The sequence below is a fragment of the Colias philodice genome, chromosome 11, assembly GCF_061535455.1.
Source record: "Colias philodice isolate Cphi_HAF_F1 chromosome 11, ilColPhil1 Martin Lab GWU primary, whole genome shotgun sequence".
NCBI classification, from domain to species: Eukaryota; Metazoa; Arthropoda; class Insecta; order Lepidoptera; family Pieridae; genus Colias; species Colias philodice.
Window position 1 is genome coordinate 1,221,132 of NC_143096.1, and position 26,159 is coordinate 1,247,290.

At 33.0% G+C, this 26,159-nt stretch overlaps 1 protein-coding gene across 2 annotated transcripts in view; it reads left to right on the forward strand.

Annotated features, from left to right (window-relative positions):
• Positions 1 to 26,159, forward strand: part of LOC149484338 (netrin receptor UNC5B-like) — a 72,972-nt gene that overhangs the window by 37,606 nt on the left and 9,207 nt on the right. For both annotated transcript variants that reach the window (XM_089700459.1, XM_089700460.1), the window contains exons 6-7: positions 7,176 to 7,346; positions 18,778 to 18,936. In XM_089700459.1, the coding sequence (XP_089556585.1) occupies positions 7,176 to 7,346; positions 18,778 to 18,936 (330 nt within the window). The remainder of the gene's footprint in view (positions 1 to 7,175; positions 7,347 to 18,777; positions 18,937 to 26,159) is intronic.

The following is a 26,159-nucleotide window of genomic DNA, read 5'->3' on the forward strand; positions in this document are numbered from 1 at the left end:
GATACTCGATCAGTTCAAATGAATTCAATAATGATTAATATTTGTCACAATGCAATAAAAATAGTTAATATATGAATGAGAAAAAAGAAAGCAGTATTATATACAGTCGACTCTCGTTAATTCGAAACTCGAGGGACTCTCAAAATATTACAAATTATCAAGAGGTTGAAATGTCAAATGGTTCGAAATTTGTGAGAGAAAATAAATGAAACTTTGAATTATTAATTGTTAATCAATTATTATTTATTAAATGCTATTCTACAGTAACCGAATGATAACTAAACATACCAATTCGTGAGAAGTGTAAAGTCAAACTAATCATAACAAAAATATTAAACAACGGCTCATTGAACAAGTTTGAACTTGTCGCAAAATGTACCTACCTGACTACCTGCTTACAATCTTTCCGCCTCTTTCTCTATGTAACTTTGAATTGTCGAGTGTTGGGCGCCGATGAGTTAGAATTAAATAGCAATGATATTTTCATTCGAATTACCAAGTGTACAAAAATGTATGGATTTAGTTAAATACTAGCTGTGCCCGCGACTTCGTCCGCGTGGAATAGTGACTGCATAGTAGTTACTACTTACTTCACACACAATTATTGAGTAAACACGTCTTGAAACACGTACTATCATATACAACTAAATCATAAGTACTTACACATTATTATAAAGTTAAGAAATAAAATAAATAATAACACAAAAGAACTGTTAGTAAAATTTATTACTAAACTGAGCTAGGTATAAAACTTAGGTACAGAAGAGTTCAAAATTTCCAGGATGTGGCTCCCGCTCCCATATTCCTTCTACTTTCACAGACGTTCAACTTTTCCCTTTCACCCCTAGTAAATGGCAGAACCGATTTTGATCTAAACCATGTCTAATCATACCTATATATTATGTACATGTCATATCCTTTCGTTTGGTACCTACTCCATTTGGATTATTTATCCCCACTATCACCCCTAAGGTGCCCTATATGTAATAAACAGATTAACCAATTTTGATAAAACATGACTAATTGTAATTCACACGTCATTTGATATGCCGCTTGATTATATTATTTGACCACATTCGATTATTCATTCCCACTTTTACCGCTATAAATCAATAAATGGATGAACCGATTTTGATTAAATATGCCTCATCATACTTCTCACGTCAGGTCATGCCCTTTCATTTGATATGCCACTTGGGTATATTATTTGACAACTTTTATTCCCACTTTTATACCTATATCCAATAAATGGATGAACCAATTTTGATAAAATATGTCTTATTGTACTTTACACGTCATGTCTTTCATTAGATACGTCACTTGAGTATATTTGATAAAATTCATTTATTTATTCCCACTTTTACCCCTATATCAAATAAATGGATGAACCGATTTTGATAAAATTTGACTAATTGTTTCTGACATGTCGTCTATTTTCATTTGATATATCACTTGGGTATAACCTACATTAACAACCTACATTAACAACTAACATTCGTTTTTTTCATTCCCACTTACCCCTATATAATATAATAAACAACTAATGTAACAAAAAAACGCATCTAATTGGTATTACCCGTTAGCGAGCTACGGTGGCACAGACAGACACGCAATACACACATAGCGGACATAACACCCCTCTTTTTGCGTCGGGGGTTAAAAATAATACCTACGACATAATTTCAAAGACCTTTTATATAGAAAATTTACCTAGAAGTAACCATAATACTACATATTTGTGCAGGTTTTAGACTTATGAGCAAAAATCTAAATAAAGGTCCTTTGACCCCCCCTACTACCCCCTCAGCATAACCACCCCCCCCACGCTTGGGGACTTTCGATATGATCATCTGGACATGTCAAGGAATAACTTTAGCGTATAATTTACGTAATAAAGTAATTCATGTATAGAATGCCTTAGCAAATGTTCGCTGTGATTACTTAAATGGTCATAACTTTTTTATTTATGAACCGATTGACATGAAATAAAAACTAAATGTTAAATGAAGCTTACCACAATATATTAGTGAAAACCGCATCTAAATCGGATAAGCCGTTTCTGAGATTAGCGTGTTCAAACATACAGACAAACAGACAAACAGACAAACAGACAAACAGACAAACAGACAAAAATTTTTTTAACAACAGTTTTGGGTTTGGGATCGATTTAGTAATAGCCCCTGCTAATTTTTTTTTACATATTTTCATTGTACAGACACCACTTTTCTAGAATTTTATTATATGTATTGATAAAGAGACTTTGTAGGGACCTCGTGATAACTATTACTTATAGAGAAGTTCGAATTATCGCAAGTTTGAATTAACGAGAGTCGACTGTAATTAATGTTTTTGATATCACAAAATATAGGTAACAGTTTGTTTTAATTTAGTTAAAAAGTTAAGTATCATCTTGTGGGGAAAAATATATGTTTTTTACATCTGTGACACAATTCACTTAAACCAAAATCTACTTAAAAAAAAGTGTGTGCGTGTAACCTTTACGCGCGATTGAAGTAAAACTTCTTTGGCGTTGACGACATATATCACTGAAATGATTAAATATTAACTTAAATAAATGAATATTATATTATAATTTAATTATATTTATTATTCATGTGCTTTACAAAGATTATTTAAATGTTATATTAATATTATTCATTCGAAACAGGTAATTGAATGTCATCATAATTTCTTACGTACGAAATTATAGGTTTGTGGTAACTATAATGTGAAACATAAATTTTACTCTCTAAATTTGCTACTTTTCTTGAAAATACAGCATCTATCGTTGTACCGAAACCCGTTGTTGAATGAAGTCGAGAAGTATTCATAGATAAATCAAATTTTTCTTCTAAAAAATCAATTAACGGCTGAGATTCCTGAGAGCGAAAATTAACATTAAAATCTCCAGTTAGAATCATCGGTAATTCATGATAATTACTATTTAAAAGTCGAGAACCTTCAATTGTGAAGTGAAGTAATTGCTGATGAATAAATTTTATGATATTTGTCAGGCTAGTATTTGTAGAAATATAAATAACAACGATAATCACAGGTTGGTCATTCGTATTAACACATCGAACCAAGGCGATGTCACCAATTTGTGAAACCTCATCGGAAATTTGTGATAATATAGTTGGTGAAATATTTTGAATTGGTGTTACATTGTTCAGTGTATCTGTAGATGAATGATATACAGCTACTCCACCAGCAGTTGAGTTGGGTCGTTTGTATTGGGTAACGCAATAAAAATTTTCAATAAGAATTTGTTCGTCATTTTTCATCCAAGTTTCGGAAAATAACAGCAATGTGGACCTTTTTAATACTTTATCATTCAGATCAGAAACATGAGCACGTAAACTTTGGCAGTTGAAGGAAAATAGTGTAATGTTACTCTCATTTACAAGGTTATATAATTCTTCCTGTTGTGTTATTAGGCGAGAATTTGAAAGTCTTTCAAATTCACACTGTAAATCAACTATTCCCCCTGGACGCTTTCTTCCATGATAAAATTTGTTGTCATCGGTGTTTGAGACAATGAACAATCCATTTATATCAGTTACTCGTGATAATGCTACATATAACAGCTGCTGACTGTGACTTTTATTGTATTCATAAACGATTTGATCAAAAGTACCACCTTGAGACTTATGTATTGTAAGCGCACAAGCAGATACTAATGGAAAGTGATTTCTCTTTGCAAATATTGTCTTATTTCTATTCATTGGTACAGATGACGATCTTCATAAAATTGGGACTGCTGTTCTACTAATGTTTAGAGTTTGAATATGATGGGCAGCTTTTTTCCTAATTTTCTCTCCTATCTTACCAGGAAACTCAAGCCATAAGCGTATGATGTTATCACTGTCATCACGTTCAATATACACTAACTTTCCAACACAACCGTTGGCTAAGCCATCAGATACATAAATATTGGTTGTAATAATGTAAAATTTGTTAAGAACTAATATGATTTCATAAGGCGATCCTCCTGTATCAATAACTGACATTTTATGAAATTGTTGGCGTACATATGCTTCTTGTTCAACTGAATGACAACCTATATACATATCTGTTGCTATGGATACTACTTTGTCTGCAGCAATATTTAAAATAGATTGATTATAATCCGCAACATGTTTATTTTTATTTTTAATTTACTTATTTTAAAAGTAATAAATAAACAAGTATATTTAGAGATTTTCAAAAAATTTTGCAATTTAAAATAATGTTTTTAAAACTGTTGAATTTTTCATTCACTTTGCTATTCACAATTGATCCGTTTGAAAATTTGAAAATAAATAATCCTAATTGATTATGATATTTGCCACTAGCTGGCGTGTAAGTCAAGAAGCGTGTAGTATATGACATATACATACAACCAATCAGAATTATTATTTTTAAATGGCGGAAACTACACAGACTATAGTAAGCGTTACTTCCGTCAGAAAAAAAATCTGAGTTACTCCCTAGTCGCGCCTAAAGAAGTTTTACTTCAAAAATTAAAATCACAAAGTTTATCACTTAACCAAAAGTTAATAATTAAACTACTTACTTACACGTTATATTTTACTACAGGTCCGTCCATATAAGCATAAGTTTTTACGATAACAGCTAGGGTTACCACTTAAAAGTTTAGCGTGGAGTAACTTGCTGCCTCTCCAGAGATATTACGAGCTGGGTTTAGTATGTCGCCTGTCATTATCTCGCATATTGCTAGTGTAAACCATTATACTGGCGTTAAACCTCTTGGGAATTTTATTCAGTTTAGCTCTTCGTACAGATTGCATGATGACAGTTGAATTGCTAAAGTTTTGAACCATTTTTGAACATATAATATTATGTCGCTTTGGTACTAATCTTTATTATAAACCTAGTATTAATAAAATTAATAAAATTGAATTCAATAATTTTATTTAAATAGTATACGTTTGTTGGTAAATAGCTATCTTATCAAGACACTTCAGAAACAGACAGATGTATACAGATTTTTTTAGTTACTAATTACTTACTTATTATTATTATCTTAAATTATTAAAATTTAGTCTTACTAACTTAACCAAATTCACTTGTAAAAATATGTATGTACTTACATTTATCTTACAACTAGTTGCGCTCCGCGGTTTCACCCGCGTGGCTCCGCTCCTGTTGGTCTTAACGTAATGATATATGTATAAACCTATAGCCTTCCTCGATGAATGGGCTATCCAACACCAAAATAATTTTTCAAATCGGACCAGTAGTTCCTGAGGTTAGCGCGTCCAAACAAACAAACTCTTCAGCTTTATAATATTAGTATAGATTCACAAAAATACAGTCATCAATTCTAATAGTCCTTGCATGTGGCGTGTGAAATTGGCTCCATATAACAATTTATACAACGGTCTAACGATCATTATGATGTAATTTGCGTATCGATGTAACGCTTTTGAAAAACGTTCCAAATTGTTACGAAAAACGTTCCAAATGCTTATGAAAAACGTTCCAAATGGTTATGAAAATGAATGCAATGGTTATGGTAATGGGTTGTTGGGAATCGCTTTCTTGCTTGCCATATGTTTTGGTGTTTGATAATTTGCTTTGTTTGTTTGGAAGCTTAATTCGAATGGTAGAATCGTTTGCGGTTATGTTTTGGTTAAATTTTCTTTATGATGTGTACTGCAATCTGGTCTGCTGTTATTCGTTGTTTTTTTTTATGTTTTGCGAAACAGATAGAAACCAAGAACTAATTGGATGACTAATTTCTAATAGTTTATGTTAAATGTATTTTTAAACGCTAATAGAACGAGAGAAGACTTTTTATGTAACCATCATGCATAACAACAAAAACATAAAACCTTTTGTTTCATTTAAAACATAATGCGTTTTATGCCGTGCCTAGGCAAAAAGGACATTTTCCTGACCTAGCGGTAACAAGTGTACTTAAATAGGTCTAACCAGGTCATTTAGGTGGCACGCGAGTTAGCATGACTAAATTGTGTACGATTTCGAAAAAAGATATAGAAACGCGTGCTGGCGTGGCGACTTTTAATTAAAAAGTTTTACAGCTTCATTTACGTACTGTTTTTGTATTGTTCGTTCGTTTCCCTGACGGACTAATGAATTTTGACGTCCATGATATGACATATATAAGAAAGGAAGTTTTGTTCCGTTTTTATGTTTGAACTAGCTTTCCGCCGGTGGCTTCGCCCGCTCTGTCTAAAACATAATAAATTATATACTAAAACCTTCTTCTTGAATCACTCTATCTATTTAAAAAAAAACCGCATCAAAATCCGTTGCGTAGTTTTAAAGATTTAAGCATACATAGCGACATAGGGACAGAGAAAGCGACTTTGTTTTATAGTAGTGATCTGGCAGATTTGGATGGATTTTTGTGTAGAGATTAGTGAACCTATGGTATCCCTTCCATTGGGTTGGGTTATTATTTATCACGAAAACATAATTTTATGCCATGATGATAAAACTTTCTATGAGAAAATAAATAGTACTTTAACATAACGTGACATCTAGTCACATACGAGACAAAGATCAAAACAAAACATGCGTAAACAAACTTACGAGAAGCAAAAAGTAATTTTGAACTGATTTTAATGTCCCCAAATATGGTAACATAGCGGGTGGTATGATCCCGAAAAGTCGCCATAAAGTTGGAACTTTATTGGTTCAATTACGGTGACAGGCGAGATGTTTTTCTCTGTGTAAATACGCCGGTGTCTTTTTGTATCGTAAAATATAATTAAGTCAGTTAATAACAGAGATGTGTGGGCTTTTTAGGGCTTGTTGACTATATTTAAAGTATAGCAGCATATCATTTTATTTACTGTTGGACATGTTTGGTTTTAGCGTTGTTTGAAAATAGATGTCATAAATATTTGTTATGAAGAAATATTTTTATAACATTGAGGACGAAAATAAATCAATGTCATGTTTTTATTTTTGGGGTAGATTTTTATGCATAGGTATTAATAGTGATGTGGTGAACATATTTTCTATTAGATAGTAGTTGATAATCATTGTGTAGGACGAATCGAAAAATTCACACGTCGCGTCGTTCACACTAGATTCTAAATAGACGTTCATTTATGTTTATGTTCTTAATTTTTAAATGAATGTTTGTATGTTCTGTGTCAAATCTACTGTTGTTCTTATTAAATCTATTTTCTTTCTCACAGTAAACGGTGGCTGGAGCGCCTGGGGCGCCTGGACGCAATGCAGGTGCAACGGACGGGTCTCTGGGCAGCGCCGCACCAGGACATGCACGGAGCCCCACCCGCTGAACGGCGGAGCCCCCTGCCAGGGACAGAGCGTACAGAAGACCTCTGAATGCGTGCTTTGTCAGAGTGGTCAGTATTTGTAGGAATTTCCTTACTTTAGATTATTAATCGAGTTCGTGTACACTTTAGAATTGCGTTGGTATATTATTAAGCCAAGAGTGAATGAAAGTAGTATTGGCATTATATTATACGATTACAAAATATGTTTGCTATCTATTGCTAGGAATTGAGCAATTCTGATTAAGATCTCCACAAGAACAGAAAGAATTATAGCAAGTTGTAAGAACGTGCTTAAGTATAATTTATTTGTAAAATAATATGGATTATTACTTTTATGTAGACACAATTAACACACATGGAAGATTATCTGCATGTTATTTTTTATCTAAAGAACGAAAGAATATATTGAGCTTATATACTATGCACATACTTAATTCAAACATATTATCCTTAACAAAGTCCGTAACATCAATGCACTTCAATACATAATCTACAAGTCGTTATACAAAGTCATACAGCCCATAGATTGCTTTGCGATAAGTCACTTTCAAATCAAAGGGAAATGCAATTCCCTGTCCGACTTGTATACAAGCTCTCCATAAATATATAGTCATTAGTTTTCTTTGATGACGGAGATATATTCATAACTAGCTGTGCCCGCGACTTCGTCCGCGTGGAATAGTGACTGCATAGTAGTTACTACTTAACACACAATTATTGAGTAAACACGTCTTGAAACACGTACTATCATATACAACTAAATTATAAGTACTTACACATTATTATAAAGTTAAGAAATAAAATAAATAATAACACAAAAGAACTGTTAGTAAAATTTATTACTAAACTGAGCTATAAAACTTAGGTACAGAAGAGTTCAAAATTTCCAGGATGTGGTTATTCGCCCGCTCCCATATTCCTTCTACTTTCACAGACTTTCAACTTTTCCCTTTCACCCCTAGTAAATGGCAGAACCGATTTTGTCTAATCATACCTATATATTATGTACATGTTTGGTACTCCATTTGGATTATACAGTATCCCCACTATCACCCCAAGGTGCCCTATATGTAATAAACAGATTAACCAATTTTGATAAAACATGACTAATTGTAATTCACACGTCATTTGATATGCCGCTTGATTATATTATTTGACCACATTCGATTATTCATTCCCACTTTTACCGCTATAAATCAATAAATGGATGAACCGATTTTGATTGAATTTGCCTCATCATACTTCTCACGTCAGGTCATGCCCTTTCATTTGATATGCCACTTGGGTATATTATTTGACAACTTTTATTCCCACTTTTATACCTATATCCAATAAATGGATGAACCAATTTTGATAAAATATGTCTTATTGTACTTTACACGTCATGTCTTTCATTAGATAAGTCACTTGAGTATATTTGATAAAATTTATTTATTTATTCCCACTTTTACCCCTATATCAAATAAATGGATGAACCGATTTTGATAACATTGGACTACTTAATTGTTTCTGACAGGTCGTCTTTTTTCATTTGATATATCACTTGGGTATAACAGACAGCATTCGTTTTTCTCATTCCCACTTTTGCCCTACATATAATTATTGGATGAACCGATTTTGATTAAATATGCCTCATTATACTTCTCACGTCAGGTCATGCCCTTTCATTTGATATGCCACTTGGGTATATTCGACAACTTTTATTCCCACTTTTATACCTACATATTATATCCAATAAATGGATGAACCAATTTTGATAAAATATTATGTCTTATTGTACTTTACACGTCATGTCTTTCATTAGATACGTCACTTGAGTATATTTGATAAAATTTATTTATTTATTCCCACTTTAACCCCTATATCAAATAAATTGATGAACCGATTTTGATATAATTTGACTTGTTGTTACTGACAGGTCGTCTTTTTTCATTTGATATATCACTTGGGTATAACAGACAACATTCGTTTTTTTCATTCCCACTTTTACCCCTCTACTATACAGGGTGTAATCGTTAAGTGTGCACAGGCGATTTTTCCGTAAGTATTACAGATAACAAAAAACTTTAAACTGATATCGAAAGTACTTAACCTAATGAGTAAAATGGCCGTAATAAATTTTTAAAAATGAATCGAAAAATATCTATCCCTTTCATTTGATATGCCACTTAGGTATATTTGACAACTTTTATTGCCACTTTTATCCAATAAATGGATGAACCAATTTTGATAAAATATGTCTTATTGTACTTTACACGTCATGTCTTTTATTAGATACGTCACTTGAGTATATTTGATAAAATTCATTTACTTATTCCCACTTTTACCCCTATATCAAATAAATGGATGAACCGATTTTGATAAAATTTAACTAATTGTTTCTGACATGTCGTCTATTTTCATTTGATATATCACTTGGGTATAACCTACAACCTACATTATGAAATGAAATGAAATGAAATGAAATGAATGAAATGAAATGAAATGAAATATGTTTATTGTGGACATAGAAGATACAAATAAAATAAAACAAGAAACTTAAATCTAACTTAAATCTATGTTTGCCACAAAAGGCCTGCCACTCAGTGCGATACACTGATTTTCAGTGGTTGCCTTAGAATGCCCTGCTGACAGCGGATGTATGTTTTGCTCAAAACTGCGTCATGTTATTAAAAAATAAAAAATCTATTTTAATATTATGATAATATACATATACTTTAAAATACTATAATTATTAATTTTAATATTATAAATTATAATATATACTTATACTTAGGAAATAAATAATATTTAAACATTAGTAACGAGATTATTGGATAAATACTTAAATAATAAATAAACACATAGGAACATTATTGGGAATGCTAAATTTTTTCTTGTTGACGTTTTTGAAAATCGAGAAGATATGACTTTAATTTTTTTTTAAAAGAAGATAAGCTTTGTTGTGAACGAATAGGCGGCGGTAAGTCGTTCCAACATTTTGAGGCTCGATACCTAAAACTGCCTCTAAATGTAGAAGTTCTATGTAAGGGAATTTCCAACAAAGAACATGCGTGTCTAGTCTGGTAGGTTGTATTATTTTCCGCCAACCATTTCAATTTATTGTACAAATATACAGGTACTCTATATTTTATAACATTAAATAGAAGCGTAGCCAGGTGTAAGTGGGTACGATATTCCATTTTAAGTGAGTTGTGTTTGATCAAGTACGGTGTGACATGATCACGATAGGGAATATTGTAACAATAGCGGGCACACGCATTTTGCACCCGTTGCACTATTTTTTTCGTTGATGCCAGCAACCTAGGACCTACAACCACATCCGCGTAATTAAACTTCGACAAGATAAGCGACTCACAAAGTAATTTCCTGACATTAACACTCAAGGACTGTCTAATCCGATAAAGCAGTTTCAGTCGGTAAAAACAGTTTTTTGAAATATTTAAGATGTGCTTGTGAAATCGCAAGCCTTCGTCAAACACTACACCAAGATTACGCACTTCAGTCACTCTTTCTATTGGATCTCCGTTTAAAAATATGGTAGGTTGTTGGGCCAATATTGAATTGATTTGATGAGTTGAGCCTATGATCATATATTTGGTTTTGCTAGAATTGAGAGAAAGACAATTAGATTCTGACCAAACCGATATACGACTCAAATCATCATGTAGCCTTTCCAGAGCGATGTCCATCTCACTCGCCTTGAACGAGAGGTATAATTGAATGTCGTCCGCATACATATGGTATTTGCAATGCCTTATGCATTGCGTAACATCGGCTGTATACAAAATAAACAAAAGAGGACCAAGAATAGAACCTTGCGGTACTCCTCTGGAAACTTCCGCCCATGCAGACGAACATGCATGTTGACTACTTTCCGCTTTTAACTCTACCATTTGTGAGCGGTAGGAAAGATAACTTTTAAACCACTGTAAAGAGTCATCATCAAAACCGTAGTATGAAAGCTTGCAGAGAAGCAGGTCTATATTGATACAATCGAAAGCTCTGGAGTAGTCTAAGAGGATTAACAGACTCCCCTCCCCTCGATCCTGTGCCTCCAGCATATTATCAACCACATCCAACAGAGCTGTTATGGTACTGTTTTGTTTCCTAAAACCCGATTGCCTAGTTGGTAACATATCATTTAAATCTAAATACCGCCTGACTTGCTCACATACAACTTTCTCAAGAATCTTTGATAGACATGGCAAAATACTAATTGGTCTAAGATCTTTAAGACAATTTGGATTGTTAGTTTTGGGCAATGGTTTAATGAGCGCTTTACGCCAGGTGGAAGGGAAGGTGCAAGTCTTAAGTGAAGTGTTTATGATATTCGTAATTGTTTCCAGAGTAAAGGGCAACGATAATTTTAACATATCTAGAGAGATTCCGTCGTAACCAATAGCATTAGAATGCAATGATCTAAAATGCTTAAACACCTCGTCTTTAGAGACAGCCGCAAAAGAAAACAGTGAAGTCCCTTTTTTATTGTTTAAAAAGAAATCTATGTCCTCTTTAGACGCGCACGATCTACCAGGAATATCTAAAAAATGACGATTTATATCATCCGGCTTTCTAAGATGCTCCGGCAACGCATTGTCAGTACTTCTACTGATATTAACATTTTTTTTTATATTATTCCAGAGTATACGCGGGTTATTAAAATTCGTGTTTACAAACGTTTCAAAATAACATATTTTTTCACGCTCAATCGCATTCGCAACCTCTTTCTTTAACTCCAAATAATATAATTTATGACTATCCTTTTTAGAATATTTTGCTCTAGTATATGCATCATTCCTACGTCTCATCAGTAACCTGATATTGTACGTGATCCAAGGGTAGTTCTGAGTTTTTACCAGAAAGTGCTTAATGGGAGCTAGACAGTCATAAATTGATAAAATGATTGAATTAAAATTCGAAACAAAATTATTAATATCCTGGTGGTCTATTACAGCATCCCAGTTAATGCTTGACATAGCGGTTTCGAATAGTTCCATGTTAATATCTTTAATTGGTCTGTATTGTATTTTTAGAGGGATACACTTATCTTTAGCTATGTAAAGTTCGCACGAAACAAACGCATGGTGACTTAAATCATTTATATGGTTCACTGATATCCGTTGCACATTTATGTCCGTACATATAAGGTCAATAATAGTTTCACTATGATCTGTGAAATGTGTGGGTTGATTTATAATTTGCGTTAAGCTCGTCATTGTTAAGAATTCTAGCAATTTGCGATAACCGATGGTACTCTTGTCTGCAAAATTAATATTAAAATCTCCCATGACTATAGTATTATCAGCCCATGAAAAACTAGCGACCGACTCATGAATTGCGTCATTAACAACTAACATTCGTTTTTTTCATTCCCACTTACCCCTAACCTAAATAATATAATAAACAACTAATGTAACAAAAAAACGCATCTAATTCGTATTACCCGTTAGCGAGCTACGGTGGCACAGACAGACACGCAATACACACATAGCGGACATAACACCCCTCTTTTTGCGACGGGGGTTAAAAATATAATACCTACGACATAATTTCAAAGACCTTTTATATAGAAAATTTACCTAGAAGTAACCATAATGCTATTCGTGCAGGTTTTAGACTTATGAGCAAAAATCTAAATAAAGTTCCTTTGACCCCCCCTACTACCCCCTCAGCATAACCACCCCCCCCACGCTTGGGAACTTTCGATATGATCATCTGGACATGTCAAGGAATAACTTTAGCGTATAATTTACGTAATAAAGTAATTCATGTATAGAATGCCTTAGCAAATGTTCGCTGTGATTACTTAAATGGTCATAACTTTTTTATTTATGAACCGATTGACATGAAATAAACACTAAATGTTAAATGAAGCTTACCACAATATATTAGTGAAAACCGCATTTAAATCGGATAAGCCGTTTCTGAGATTAGCGTGTTCAAACATACAGACAAACAGACAAACCGACAAACAGACAAACAGACAAACAGACAAAAATTTTTTTAACGACAGTTTTGGGTTTGGGATCGATTTAGTAATAACCCCTGCTAATTTTTTTTTACATATTTTCATTGTACAGACACCACTTTTCTAGAATTTTATTATATGTATTGATTAGTTTGTGTCTGTGTGTGTGATTTATGATGTGGGCTTGAATCAAAGACCTTTTCATTGTAAGACGCAGGTTATCTAATATTCTAATATCTAATATCTAATATATATTATAAAGGCGAAAGTTTGTAAGGATGTATGGATGTATGGATGTATGGATGTTTGTTACTCTTTCACGTAAAAACTACTGAACCGATTACAATGAAATTTAGCACACATATAGAGGGTAACTTGGATTAACACATAGGATAGGTTTTATCCCGGAAATCCCACGGGAACGGGAACTATGCGGGTTTTCCTTTGAAACGCGGGCGAAGCCGCGGGCGGAAATCTAGTGAGTTATATTAAGTTCCATATTCCTACTATAGGTACATTATTTACTCGTAGGTAATATTATCTTCATTTAATTTAAGGAAAATTTAAATACCTAGGTACTCCTTATAAAGATAATATCATATACGAAGTTAAAAAATAAATTTCATAAAAATACAGAGAAAAGTAAATACCAAAAACATTTTACCGATAAATAATAAGAAAGATAGTATCTCTCTCTCTTTTCAAAGGTTATCTAATGTTATCTAGAATAAATATTCAATTAATCTTAAGTAATATGAAATGTTATTCTATTTTTCTAAGAAATAATTTTTGTACATTAGAAATATGCCTTTTATAACGAAGATTGGTATTATCACTATTATGATACCTACTTATATTAATGTTTCAACTAATACATCTTTAGTATTAATATTTATAATAATGTTATGGCATTTTTTGTGCTTACCCAAGATGGATACAACATGGATCTTCAAATATATGACAATACGCAACAGTTACTGATTGGTAAGTCTGTTTGTGAATTTCATACCTTGATAATATATTAATATTCCCTCAGAGAACAAGCATTTTTCAAAAAACCAAAATCTGCAACAGCACTTTTCAAAAATTAGAGTTGGATAGCTTTGTTATAGCTAACCTAACCTAACAGTTCTTATAAGAAGAAGTTGACAAAACAAAACAACCGATTTCACTAATAATTAAAATAAACACAAATACACCCAACGCTATAAACATCACATCTAGTAAAAAAACATTAACGTAATCATCATTTAACCCGTAACCAACTATAAGAATAAAACAAAAGCATTCCCACTTACATTTGTAATGAGCACGTGCTGTACAATTTAACGTTTAACCATATCTTGGATCTGATCATAAAAAACCCCTTTAATTCAGTATAGCGAACGGTGTCCAGAGAGGGACTCACACGTGTGGCCCCATGCCGGGCCCCAAATGTAGCAGATGTTTTTAGAATTTGTACGATTGTTTGAGTGAGGATTAGTTTGCAATTAAGATTATTAGATAGGTATATGTTAAAATTGACACATTTATACTTACATTTAATTAATAAAATATGTATGTTAAAATTATGTTACACTTAATTAGATCTCGAATCATAGTGGACGATACGTACTATTCCAACAGTTATGAGAAAGTAAAATAAACCCTAAAATCTGAAATAATATTAAATATCTAATAATATAATGTAATCAAAAATATTTGCGTAGCTGTAGAATAATACATATTCTTTAGGGCTCCATTACTAAGGCCCCACTGACATAGCCGCTCAACTATTAACATCAAAGGGAGAAATATTTCATAGCGATTGTAAAAGTCTGCCGGATGCTGTGAAGTGTTCAACACCGGAGCAAAGATTCTATTGCGTAATCATATTAAGTTTTATACAAATGGCCCGTCAGTTTGTTCGTATAACAGAATCTTTATTTTAGGCGAATTTATACTCTCGGTTATAAAATAGGTAGGTCTTATGTTATTCATCTATATTGTTTAGTATTTCTAGTTAATAACAAACTAAAAAATAATATTTTAATTTTTCGTTCTCGTTTCAGCGAGAAAAATATATTTAGAGCTAAAGAAATGTATGTGAATAATATAATGTTTCAAACGATTTTTTCTACTCTTATCCTTTATTAAACCACAGAACAAAATATTCCCATTTTATATTATCCTGTTCCATTTAAACATAATTCAAATACAATGTATTCAAGAATCGTGCAATTAAGGTTATAACAAAAGCTCGCTGACCGCTAAATCTGTGTGTATTCAGAGCGTAAACTAGACCAAGCGCGTAGACAATAAAACCTAATCAAGAAGTTTCAGCTCGACGCAGTGCGAACATTGTTCCCACTAATTGCGTACACGTGTGACACACGGCTGTAAAAAACGTCCAATAAATTTTCACGTACCATTTTGTAAACCAAATTTTGGGAACAGACAAAATATTTAAATTTTTGTGTCAGGCAGTGTGAATAAATGTTGTATGAATTAAAGAACGAACTATTTCGTGTTTATAAATAAAGAGAAATTAATTTTACAGGTTTCAGATAACAAATGAGGATAAATAACTTACTACTGATTTAAATTGTAAGCATTGATCAGTGAACATTTATGATCTTTCCCTTTGCCACACTAGGTACTAAAGATTTTTTTAATAAGTATTTTAGCTTAGGTATACGGAGTACGGACATACCTAATCTTAAATCGTAATCAATAGATTTCCAGTAATTCCCTCTATTATTCTGCTATAACGGTAGACACTTAATTACACACACTACACACAACTATAATATCTTCTCCAATAAAGTACAAAGAAATTCCTTTTATCATTCGTACAAAAATAACAAATGTAACCTCTCTGTCAAGACTTCCGCTACAAGTTCCCTAAAAATTCGTTCCGTCCCATTATGCGCGTACAAAATTACAATTTATTTACTTCAAGCTATAAAAACTTAAATATTCCTTCATTCTAACGAACCTCGACTGATTTATGTGTTTTTTAATTAATAAGATGTGCATGAGTGTATGCATTAGTGCATACACCTACGTGAGGGTGTGGCGTAAAGATAAAATCTTATGTTGCAAATAAGCAGTTATAGTAGATTTTATATTGGTTTATTTTCATAATTTTGATGCACTGTCTATATGTGACGTATGACTTTTTATCCACGCCAAATTTTCTGTATAAAAGGAAAACATATAGAAAAATATCGATCTCATTTGAACGGCTTTAGACGGCATTTATAACAACTTTTACAACCAAAATTTATCGTAGTTAATCGGCTTTGGTTTTTTTTCTTGTTTACGTAATTAAAATAGTGTTAAATATCCTTTCAGAAATAACCAATAAACAATCAGAATATAAGCATAAATAAAAACTACAAATTTTATTTCTAAAAACATATTATTATGAGAACGCGATTCATTTAGATTTTCGCAGTACCTACTAATTAATCGTAGCGAACAATAATTCGCAGAGTGCAATTAAAAATAGACCAGTAAACAAAAGCAATTAAAGCTGAACATCGCTTGCAGCGTATGACCTGACCACTATTTTTACAAACAAGTGATTTATCCATCTCTCGTCTTATTTTAATTTTCAATTACGGAGCACTATACCGTGTTTTCTTGTTTGTATTGTAGCAATTATTTGTATGAAATGGTTATTCTTTACTACGAATGATTTTATTGTAACCAGTGCGATATTGTTAGGATATAATGAGATACCTTTGGTTTAATATTTTTTCTCCGCCTGGTCGAGGTATATTTTGTAATACTTTGTACCTACTATGTAAGTATACTTATTGTTTTCTTGTTAGCCATAACTCGATTATGTGCAGAATAATATGGACTTGTTAGGAAGATGTACACCCATAGCTTTATTGATTACGGTTCTAGGGCTGTCACATTTCACAATTATATACAATACCTACATTACTAACCCTATTTATGGTAGAGCAATTAAGATCTTATAACATCAAATTTGTTCGATCACTACGTCTATATTTTTTTCACTACGCCCTTTTTCACATGAACAATGTTAATTTATATAGTATAATAACTAAAATAATTTAATTCCCAAATTAAAATATATCTAAATCACTACCTCTGACAAATAAAGTAATTTTTAAACAAGATTACATCTTCGTGGAAACTAATTACTAACATCGTTAATCATAATAAACACAATAATCCCCAAAATCGTGTTCAAAACTACATAATCCATACTTAACTAATCATAACTTTATTGAAATAAATAGCCGTCGATACATCGGTTATATCGCTGATATCAAATTCGCAAATGGGCCGATAGCGTGAGCCGGTTTAATGAAATTGCAATTGACTCGATCAATTTCGTTTTATTGTTATATTTTTATAAGCGGAATTGGTTTTATCAAATTAAGGTGTACGCTTACGGATTATTGCGAGCTTTATATCTCATTCTGTTATTGTGAGGTAATTCTTTGCAAGTTTTATCTTGGTTGTATGTTAATAATCGACGAAAGTTTTATACTTATTAGTACCTAAATGTTTTAAATTTATATTTATAAAATTCCAGATACAAATACATGTCATATAACCGTCGTTTAAACATGTGTCTCATACAATAAAGAGATTGCGTCATTAAAACGTTTAATAGGTTACTCTTATCCCAAAGTTATTCCTTTGACGATAAAACAACATACTTTATTCACGAGACATTGTTGTACGAATATAACCAAAAACGACGGCAAATTGAATTATATACAGGCTTTTATCTCGCAAAAATAACGTAGTAAACGAAGGCCCTACATATTTAATAAGGATCTTGGTCTAACGTTATGTATAAATGTTAGAACACTGATTATAACAAGCCTGTTATGAATATTAAATGCTGCGTAATATTTTCTTCATCCCTTGTACATATTTGCGGATATTAGCTTTGATATCCTATATAAACCTCTGTCTGCTATCTTTCTAAAGAATATTTAAGCAAGAAAGATTTCATTTGGGTTGAACAATACCTGTATGAGAATAATGTAACTTTCTACTGGTGAAGCTGTTCAAAACCCCGGGGTTTCGGAACAAACAAAATTATCTTTCCTCTTTATCTCAGTAAGTATACATTATTATAGATCAATCGCTAATTGGTATTTCCTGGACACTATGGGAGAAAGCGCTGAGTCATGCAGGTTGTCGTAGTTTGGGAGACTTCACTAGAAATAAAGAAACATGTACTAACACACACGCACACATAAATTATAAATAAAACTGGCTAAGTGCGAGTCGAACTCGCGCACGCATCCTCAAAAATTATTGATTTTTTTTTGTATTTACCCCCTGAAATACTTATTTTATTCTGCTTTTTTAGTTTTTATTTAAGCGGCAACAAAAATACATCATAACAGATAAGAAGTAGGTAATGATTACGTAGTAACTTTTTAGTAATATGTGGCATTCATGATAAGGTTCCCGTTTTTAGCCTTTGGTACCTACCCTACGGAAAACACTTTAACATATAACAAGTTAATTTTATGATTTCCCTCACAGCATCACCAGGCTCTGGCAGATGGGGAAGCTGGACGGAGTGGTCGGAGTGCGGCTCGGACTGCCGGCAGTCGCGGCGGCGCGCGTGCGCGGGCGACGCGTGCTCCGGCGCTCAGGTGCAGCACGCGGACTGCATCGGGGACTTCTGTGGCGTGCACGGAGGTAGGTCCTATTTTGAAGAAGAGTAAGGGTGAAAAAAAAGTTGAAGAAATATATATGGTTCCACACCTACAGACCGCATAGCCATAAAGTTTGCCTGCTGTCTATAATTCTATAATACGGATTACGGACACATTCAAAGCATTATAGAGATAATGTACCTAATGTACACCACTGCATGCATCCATAGCATTAGTCCGTTTCCACCTAAGCTATGTTTATCAACGAATATGATTGGTTGATATCAAACGCATCCACAGCAAGCAGCATAGCCAATCTCTGGTGGAAAAGCACCCTTAAACAATAGACATGTATTCTATAATATGAAAATAACTCCATAATTAACAGCTAATATACTTTACCAAATACTACAGCAAATAAAAAGCGGCATTTCGGGTCAATGAAAATAATTAATTGAAACGTGTAAACCCAAAACAACTCACGAATTTTTCATGCATTTGTGAAAGGCTCAAATAAAAACTGGGTCATGTATAATAAATGCAGGAAATTCATTCGCTGTAGTACTCATGATATTCTGTGTTCTTGACTCATTAAATTTTGATGTAGGTTGTACTGGAATAAAATAAAACTAAGTGTGAGCTTTTTTTTTGTATGTGAAAGTACAGTAGAGGTTATTCAATGCTGCGTCTGTACTAGAATTTATCAAATCGGTAGATTCACTTAAAACAAACAATTTGATAAAATTATAAACGAATCCTAGTGAAAATAACAAATACGATACGCAACAAAAAAACTATTAGTGCTCAGCCGACTGTATGTAGGTACGTACGAAAAAATTCAGTTGAAGAAATACCATACGCCAATTATGAATTCGGTGCCAGTATAAGTTTAATATAACCATAATTATTTTATTGCAGACATTAAATCCAACCGAACAAATACAGTCATATCCGGTACTTTGCCGCACTCCAACGACTTGAAAAGTGCTCTTTGAAGTCAGTTACAGCTTTACCTAACCTGCTTGTAAACTCTTTAAACGAGGTCAGATATAAACCAACTAAAATCAAGATACTAACAAAAGTTTCCAAATAGAAGTGGAAGTTTAAATTATAGTTGGCCGGGTTATAAATATCTCACAATTCACGTAATTGTTGTGGGTGCTGACTATTACTACTTCAACTGTTATTATAGTTTTAACTTTTAATTCAATTATTCTGAATATACGAAATTGACAATAGCCATATATTAAAGGAAACTACAAACCTCGGTCTTCCTTAATTAGCATATACTAGCTGCACAAGAAAGGGGATAAACTCCAGTCTCCATCGCACTAATTGCATCCACCAAAATATATTTAACATGACATCTCGCCTGCAAACAGAACTTAGGACATGAGAAATTTGAACTTCTGCTTATAATTCGCTGTCACAAGATCGGGCAAGTTATGAAACTTCCAGGGACAGTTAATTAAGCCGATTCTATGAAAGGCACACGGTTCCAGCCAGATGCCGAGTTAAAAATAAACTTCCTTTTCCGCGCTCATAACTATGAAATGTTACACGGTCTTCATAACAGGCTATCGGTAACCCCGAGCCACCAGCGTATTTAGATCCATCGTACCTTCCGTCAGCAGTCTAAATTTTATGGACCGAATTACACGATAAGGCTCACAAAGGGTCCGTCTTTGGGCGGCCGCGTTAAAAAGATTCAAAAGATACTCAATTCGGGCACTGTGACCATCTGGGTCGGATCATTCCGTCTAAATATAGACAGGCCTAAAATTTTATGGTGCACTTACGTAACATTGACTTAGACATTCATATCTTAATGCTTTTGCAGCTAAATTGGACAGTATCCCATTTTATTTTGAAGTAAACAAGTTTTATTAAGATCGTTAGTATTAGTTAGTTCTTTAAAGAAACGAATCTTCAATGGCGGCGCTTATCATTCCCTCTCGCTCACACACGGCCGTACGGTATGCAAAAAAAAAATGGAAAAATAAAATCACTAAAATGTATTTGATTTTCCCTATAATAGTTTTTATCATAAATTTACAATGACAATTATGCATTTGCGAAAGTAAATAATGTTTTATTGGAATTTGACAAAATATGTTCTTTGGGAAAAGTTGTTCAGTTTTATGGGCTTATTACAAGTATTATGGGGATTTTATTACATTCTGTATACGTAAATATGATAATTCATATAAATACACAAATACAATAACAAAAAAGTTTGTCAACAAACAATTTGAAATAATTAATAAAATAATTATCAATTTACGTTATTTTTATTTTCTTTTTTGATGATCCTACCATCTGTCAAAGTCAGCTTTGGCCGCCATTGAAGATTCGTTTCTTTATTGAACTGACTAATTAGGCTTAGAAGATAGGCCGTATAAAGATTTCGATCTAGTTTTACGAAAGATCGTACTTTCGCATACGATGATAACTAACCTTAATGCATGTGGGAGCTTCTGTGTGTACTTTATTTATTTATTTACAAGTTCTTTGAAATTAAATCCTTTTGGATAAAGCAATACGACATTTTTCGTGTATACATTCCACACTGGTTATATTTCACGTTAATATTACAAAAACCATTTAATATTCTATCATGTGATATGGGGAAGTCGTGATTGTTTACCGCGTCCATTTACAAAATATCAATCACCATTTAATATTTAATGACAAACTCCCCTGGCGGCCGACCAATACACCAAATGGAATGATCAATCCATATTTTGTTCACAATGTCAATATATCATCCTTGGCCCCTGCTGATTTCGTTTCAATTTCCTATCCTGTTTATCGATTCGATATATTCCCTAAAGCTGCATTCGGTTAACCTCCAAACCGCACCACTTTCTTTTCACGCTATATAAATCTGAATCTGACATATTTGCGTATAAATTGCTTTTGTTTATCTTTTCCTCGAGATTGATCGTTATTTATAGCTCATCATATTTCAGGGGTTTATTTTTCGCGTATTATTTATCGGCGAAATTTCTGTAGCATTCATCTATCAAAATTCGCGAAACACGATCGCTTTTATCACTTGTAATGTGATGGAATTTGTAAAATCTTATCGTTCCTTACAAATCTGGTGAAATAAATTCGCAGCGAATGGAGCGAATTATATATTTATTCCGTGATAAAATATTTCTAGAAATTTCTGTGGAATTATAAAAGTTATATCGAATGAATATGAGGTTTACATACATGTGGGATTCACAGCTAATTCAACACGAGCATCAGTGAATTGGCCACATGAAAGGTGAGCGTTGAATGAAGAACTGGAAGAGGACTATTCATCTGCACTGGAACTCTGCCCTCTTCATTAGCCTAATTGCTCACATACAAAGGGGAAATGGTGAAATTTTATAGTCGCTTCATCTTTTATTATCCAAACACTGGGTAGTGAAATGCTTTCTAACCTTTTTTAATCAATGATGGATAATTAATAGATGTTATTTCCGTATCAGTTGATAGGGAAATAAAATTACACATTTGTATAACTTGGTGACAATTATTTCTTAAATCTATCAAATGTATACTTTTACAAGTTACGATATGAAGTTGAACAGCTTACTAGTCGTTATTGTTGCTTTTATGTAAAAGTATCGAAAGTGAATCAATGTTTATAAAACTAGAGGATATTAATCATCTTCGACTAATGAGAGTGTAAGAAACTTACTTTAATCTAGTATGACATACGCGACTGATTTGTTAGTATGCTTACGATGCCCATTATTTGCATTAGAATATTTACGTCTACCATTACATAAATTCTTAACGTTAGCATTCGAACATTCATTATTGTCTCGCGAATAAATATCGCGCTAATGATTTTGTATATCTTCAAGTACAAGTGTTTGCAGTTTGCTTAAATAACGACGTGATAAAGTATGGCAATGATATAAATATGCGTATGGCATGTCTCGGGCGGAAACTAAAATGGCTGGGGAACACTAATAACTATAAATAGTAATGTTTGTCGTGATATTATGTGGCATAGGTGTACGAACTTTTCCCATTGACTTGGATGGTTTAAGAGAATATGCATTTTCTTTGTGACAATTGAAATGGTATATTCTGAACATATACATACCTTTAGTTGATAACTACGAATGCGTTTTAAATTTTTAACGAACTATGCAGAAGGCAGGGGCAGATGTATACTTGTACATCTGCTGTAAGTTATTTACGATCAAATAGTAATTATTATTGTATAACAAATTGTGGAATTTACACAATTAAATGCAACACCGTTATTGCGATGATTTGATATACTAAAAAAACAATAAAATAATACATAATTGTTTAATCTTTTCTTTATCCATCTATCAGATCTATCAATGCAATTGCATTCACTCTAAATGCTATTTACTTTTATAAAATACATACACTTATACACACATACTTACATGTCAAACACACAGCACTTGCAAACACGGATGCGTACTGCAATTCTCATTACTGGAGGTGGACTCCGTAAATGATTTGTTGTGATTTCGCCGAGCCAACTCAGCGGGCGATCGCTGCATCCAAACTCTGCGAACCTCTACCCGACTATATCCTCTATGATTAATAGCCTTAGTGCCACATTCGCATGCACGCAGAAGAATTTAATTCCACCAGGCCTCCTACCACGTTATGGCCAACAAGGGTTTGTCGATTGGATTCTGTATCTCCAATCTCTGCATTGGACTCATACGACTGGCACTGACAAATGTTTACACTGTACAAATTTCAATATTAACCCCCGAATGTCGACGGGGTGCATCAGACCCGCGTTTTATTTTTGCTATTAACTTTTTACTGCGCCCAAGGAAATTGAATTCTCATATCAATTTGTCTGAACAACGACTTGGTGAAAGCATGACGTAAATTATGGATTTGATTTATACATTGTTTGCGGTATGATTTGTGTTGTTTATTTCTTGGCGGGTAATAGCGACTTACTGCTGGGTAATAATTTGCGTCCTATAACAAACAGTAATGCTTTATCTCAGGCTGTTATAAAATGACGCCTCCAATATGCTTTCATAATAAATTGGCCTTTAGTGTATATTTATTTTAATATTTATTAACAATAAACAATTTTATTCATACAAATATCTTACTGGATACTCATGACTCAACAACCAAGACAAATAGAGTTGACATTTAATGAAAATAAATAAACAGTTTTCAGCCATTCGCAAATGGTCCACTTAACCATCATCAAAATCAAGGATCAAATCGAAACCCCGGGTCCCTAACACCCCTTTACTATGTCACAGCTTAAGCCAGCAGTCACAGGTTAATCGGATAAGCTAACGCAAATTAATTCCAACAGCGTTTTATGACGTTTAGTTAACGGCCAAGTGCACCCGAGAGACGGATGTATTATATATCTTATGCGGATATAACTTATGTTTATATTGGAGATTTATGAACATCATGACCACGTTGCGTCACGCGTGCGTACTTAATGGTGCTACGGACGGACAATTTGTGGTTTTTATATGTAAATATTTAATTTATGGCGCATAAAGTCGTGTTCTTCAATATCTGAGTGGCACTTAGTGAGTTTCGTATCTGTTAATAATAGTTTTGGATTGTTAGTGAGCCCTTTTGATACATAATTTGGTAATGTTAGATTTATAGCCCGGAACGTGGAATAGTATAAACCTTTCTAATAAATCTTGTGTGCACTATTGAATAGATTTAATACAAATTACAAAATTTTAATAGCTTACAGTAGGTAGTAGCTAATTATATGCAATGTTTTACTTTCTTAGCCTTTGTAGCTTCTACATTTTCTAATCATAAAATAACTAATTTCTAATTGAATAAAACCTGAATTACTTGATTAACTCAAATCCTCCGTAAAAGTTAAAAAGCGCAGTTTAAACCCTAAAAAATTTAAAGTTTAAACTCAAAAAGAATTCATTCATCACGGCTTAAAATCTATGCACAACCGCAGTAAGTCACCTCATTTCTATTTAGCAGAAAATTGCCCCAAAAACCATACGACCTGCCGTGTATTGAATCGCAGTATGTGGGTCAAACGTGGTTCGGCTGACAATGTGCGAATGTGTATAAAACGTAACTTACATACATAATTGCATATTTTGTATGTGTTTTTGTGGTTTGTTAAATGCATTATAACGGTGCATTTACATCAAAAGAGAAAGAACATTTGATTGTAATAGACCGGACTCTCAGTGGAGTTTCGTTTGCAAAAATAGCGGACCTAAATCTGACTTCTGATATATATTGTATAGATCCCAGACATCCTATAGACAGATGTTGCCAACCAGTTTTGTGGTCCCCCTCTCCCCACCCCGGTAATTAAATATGGCATACAAAGAAAAAAATAAAAATTTCCAAAACATGCCGTGTGGGGTATCAAATGAAAGAGCTTATCGAGTAGATCACGAATATATAGTATACTATAACATTTCTTACACTTTCTCTAAGATTTTTTAGAAAATTTACGAAAATGCTCCATTTTTGAGTTAACTTTAAACCACTATAGATTGAAAACTCATGAATATATTTTTTAAATTATTATTTTAAATAATTAACAATAGTCCATTGTTTACGATTCAATAGTTCGTACAGTGAAATAGTTGCATGGGGGAGTGGGGGGAGCATTCAAAGATGGCGAGTATATTTTCAAGTTTATGCCAGAAATAAAGGCCTAATACAAAAATATCGGTGTTAGAGCTTAGAATAATTATCTCTGCACTGTCGTTGTGTATGGCAGAACATTCTTGAATCAGCCTCTATTTCAAATCGGTAACTTCAGTGAAAGTTGCGCCTTGCAATTTAAAACATTTTGTGTTTGTGTTTTTCTCACTTATATTATATTACGAACTATTGAATCGTAAACAATGGACTATTGTTAATTATTTAAAATAATAATTTAAAAAATATATTCCTGAGTTTTCAATCTATAGTGGTTTAAAGTTAACTCAAAAATGGAGCATTTTCGTAAATTTTCTAAAAAATCTTAGAGAAAGTGTAAGAATTGTTATAGTATGCTATATATTCGTGATCTACTCAATAAGCTCTTTCATTTTATACCCCACACGGCATGTTTTGGAAATTTTTATTTTTTTCTTTGTATGCCATATTTAATTACCGGGGTGGGGAGAGGGGGACCACAAAACTGGTTGGCAACATCTGTCTATAGGATGTCTGGGATCTATACAATATATATCAGAAGTCAGATTTAGGTCCGCTATTTTTGCAAACGAACAACTCCTTGGAGCC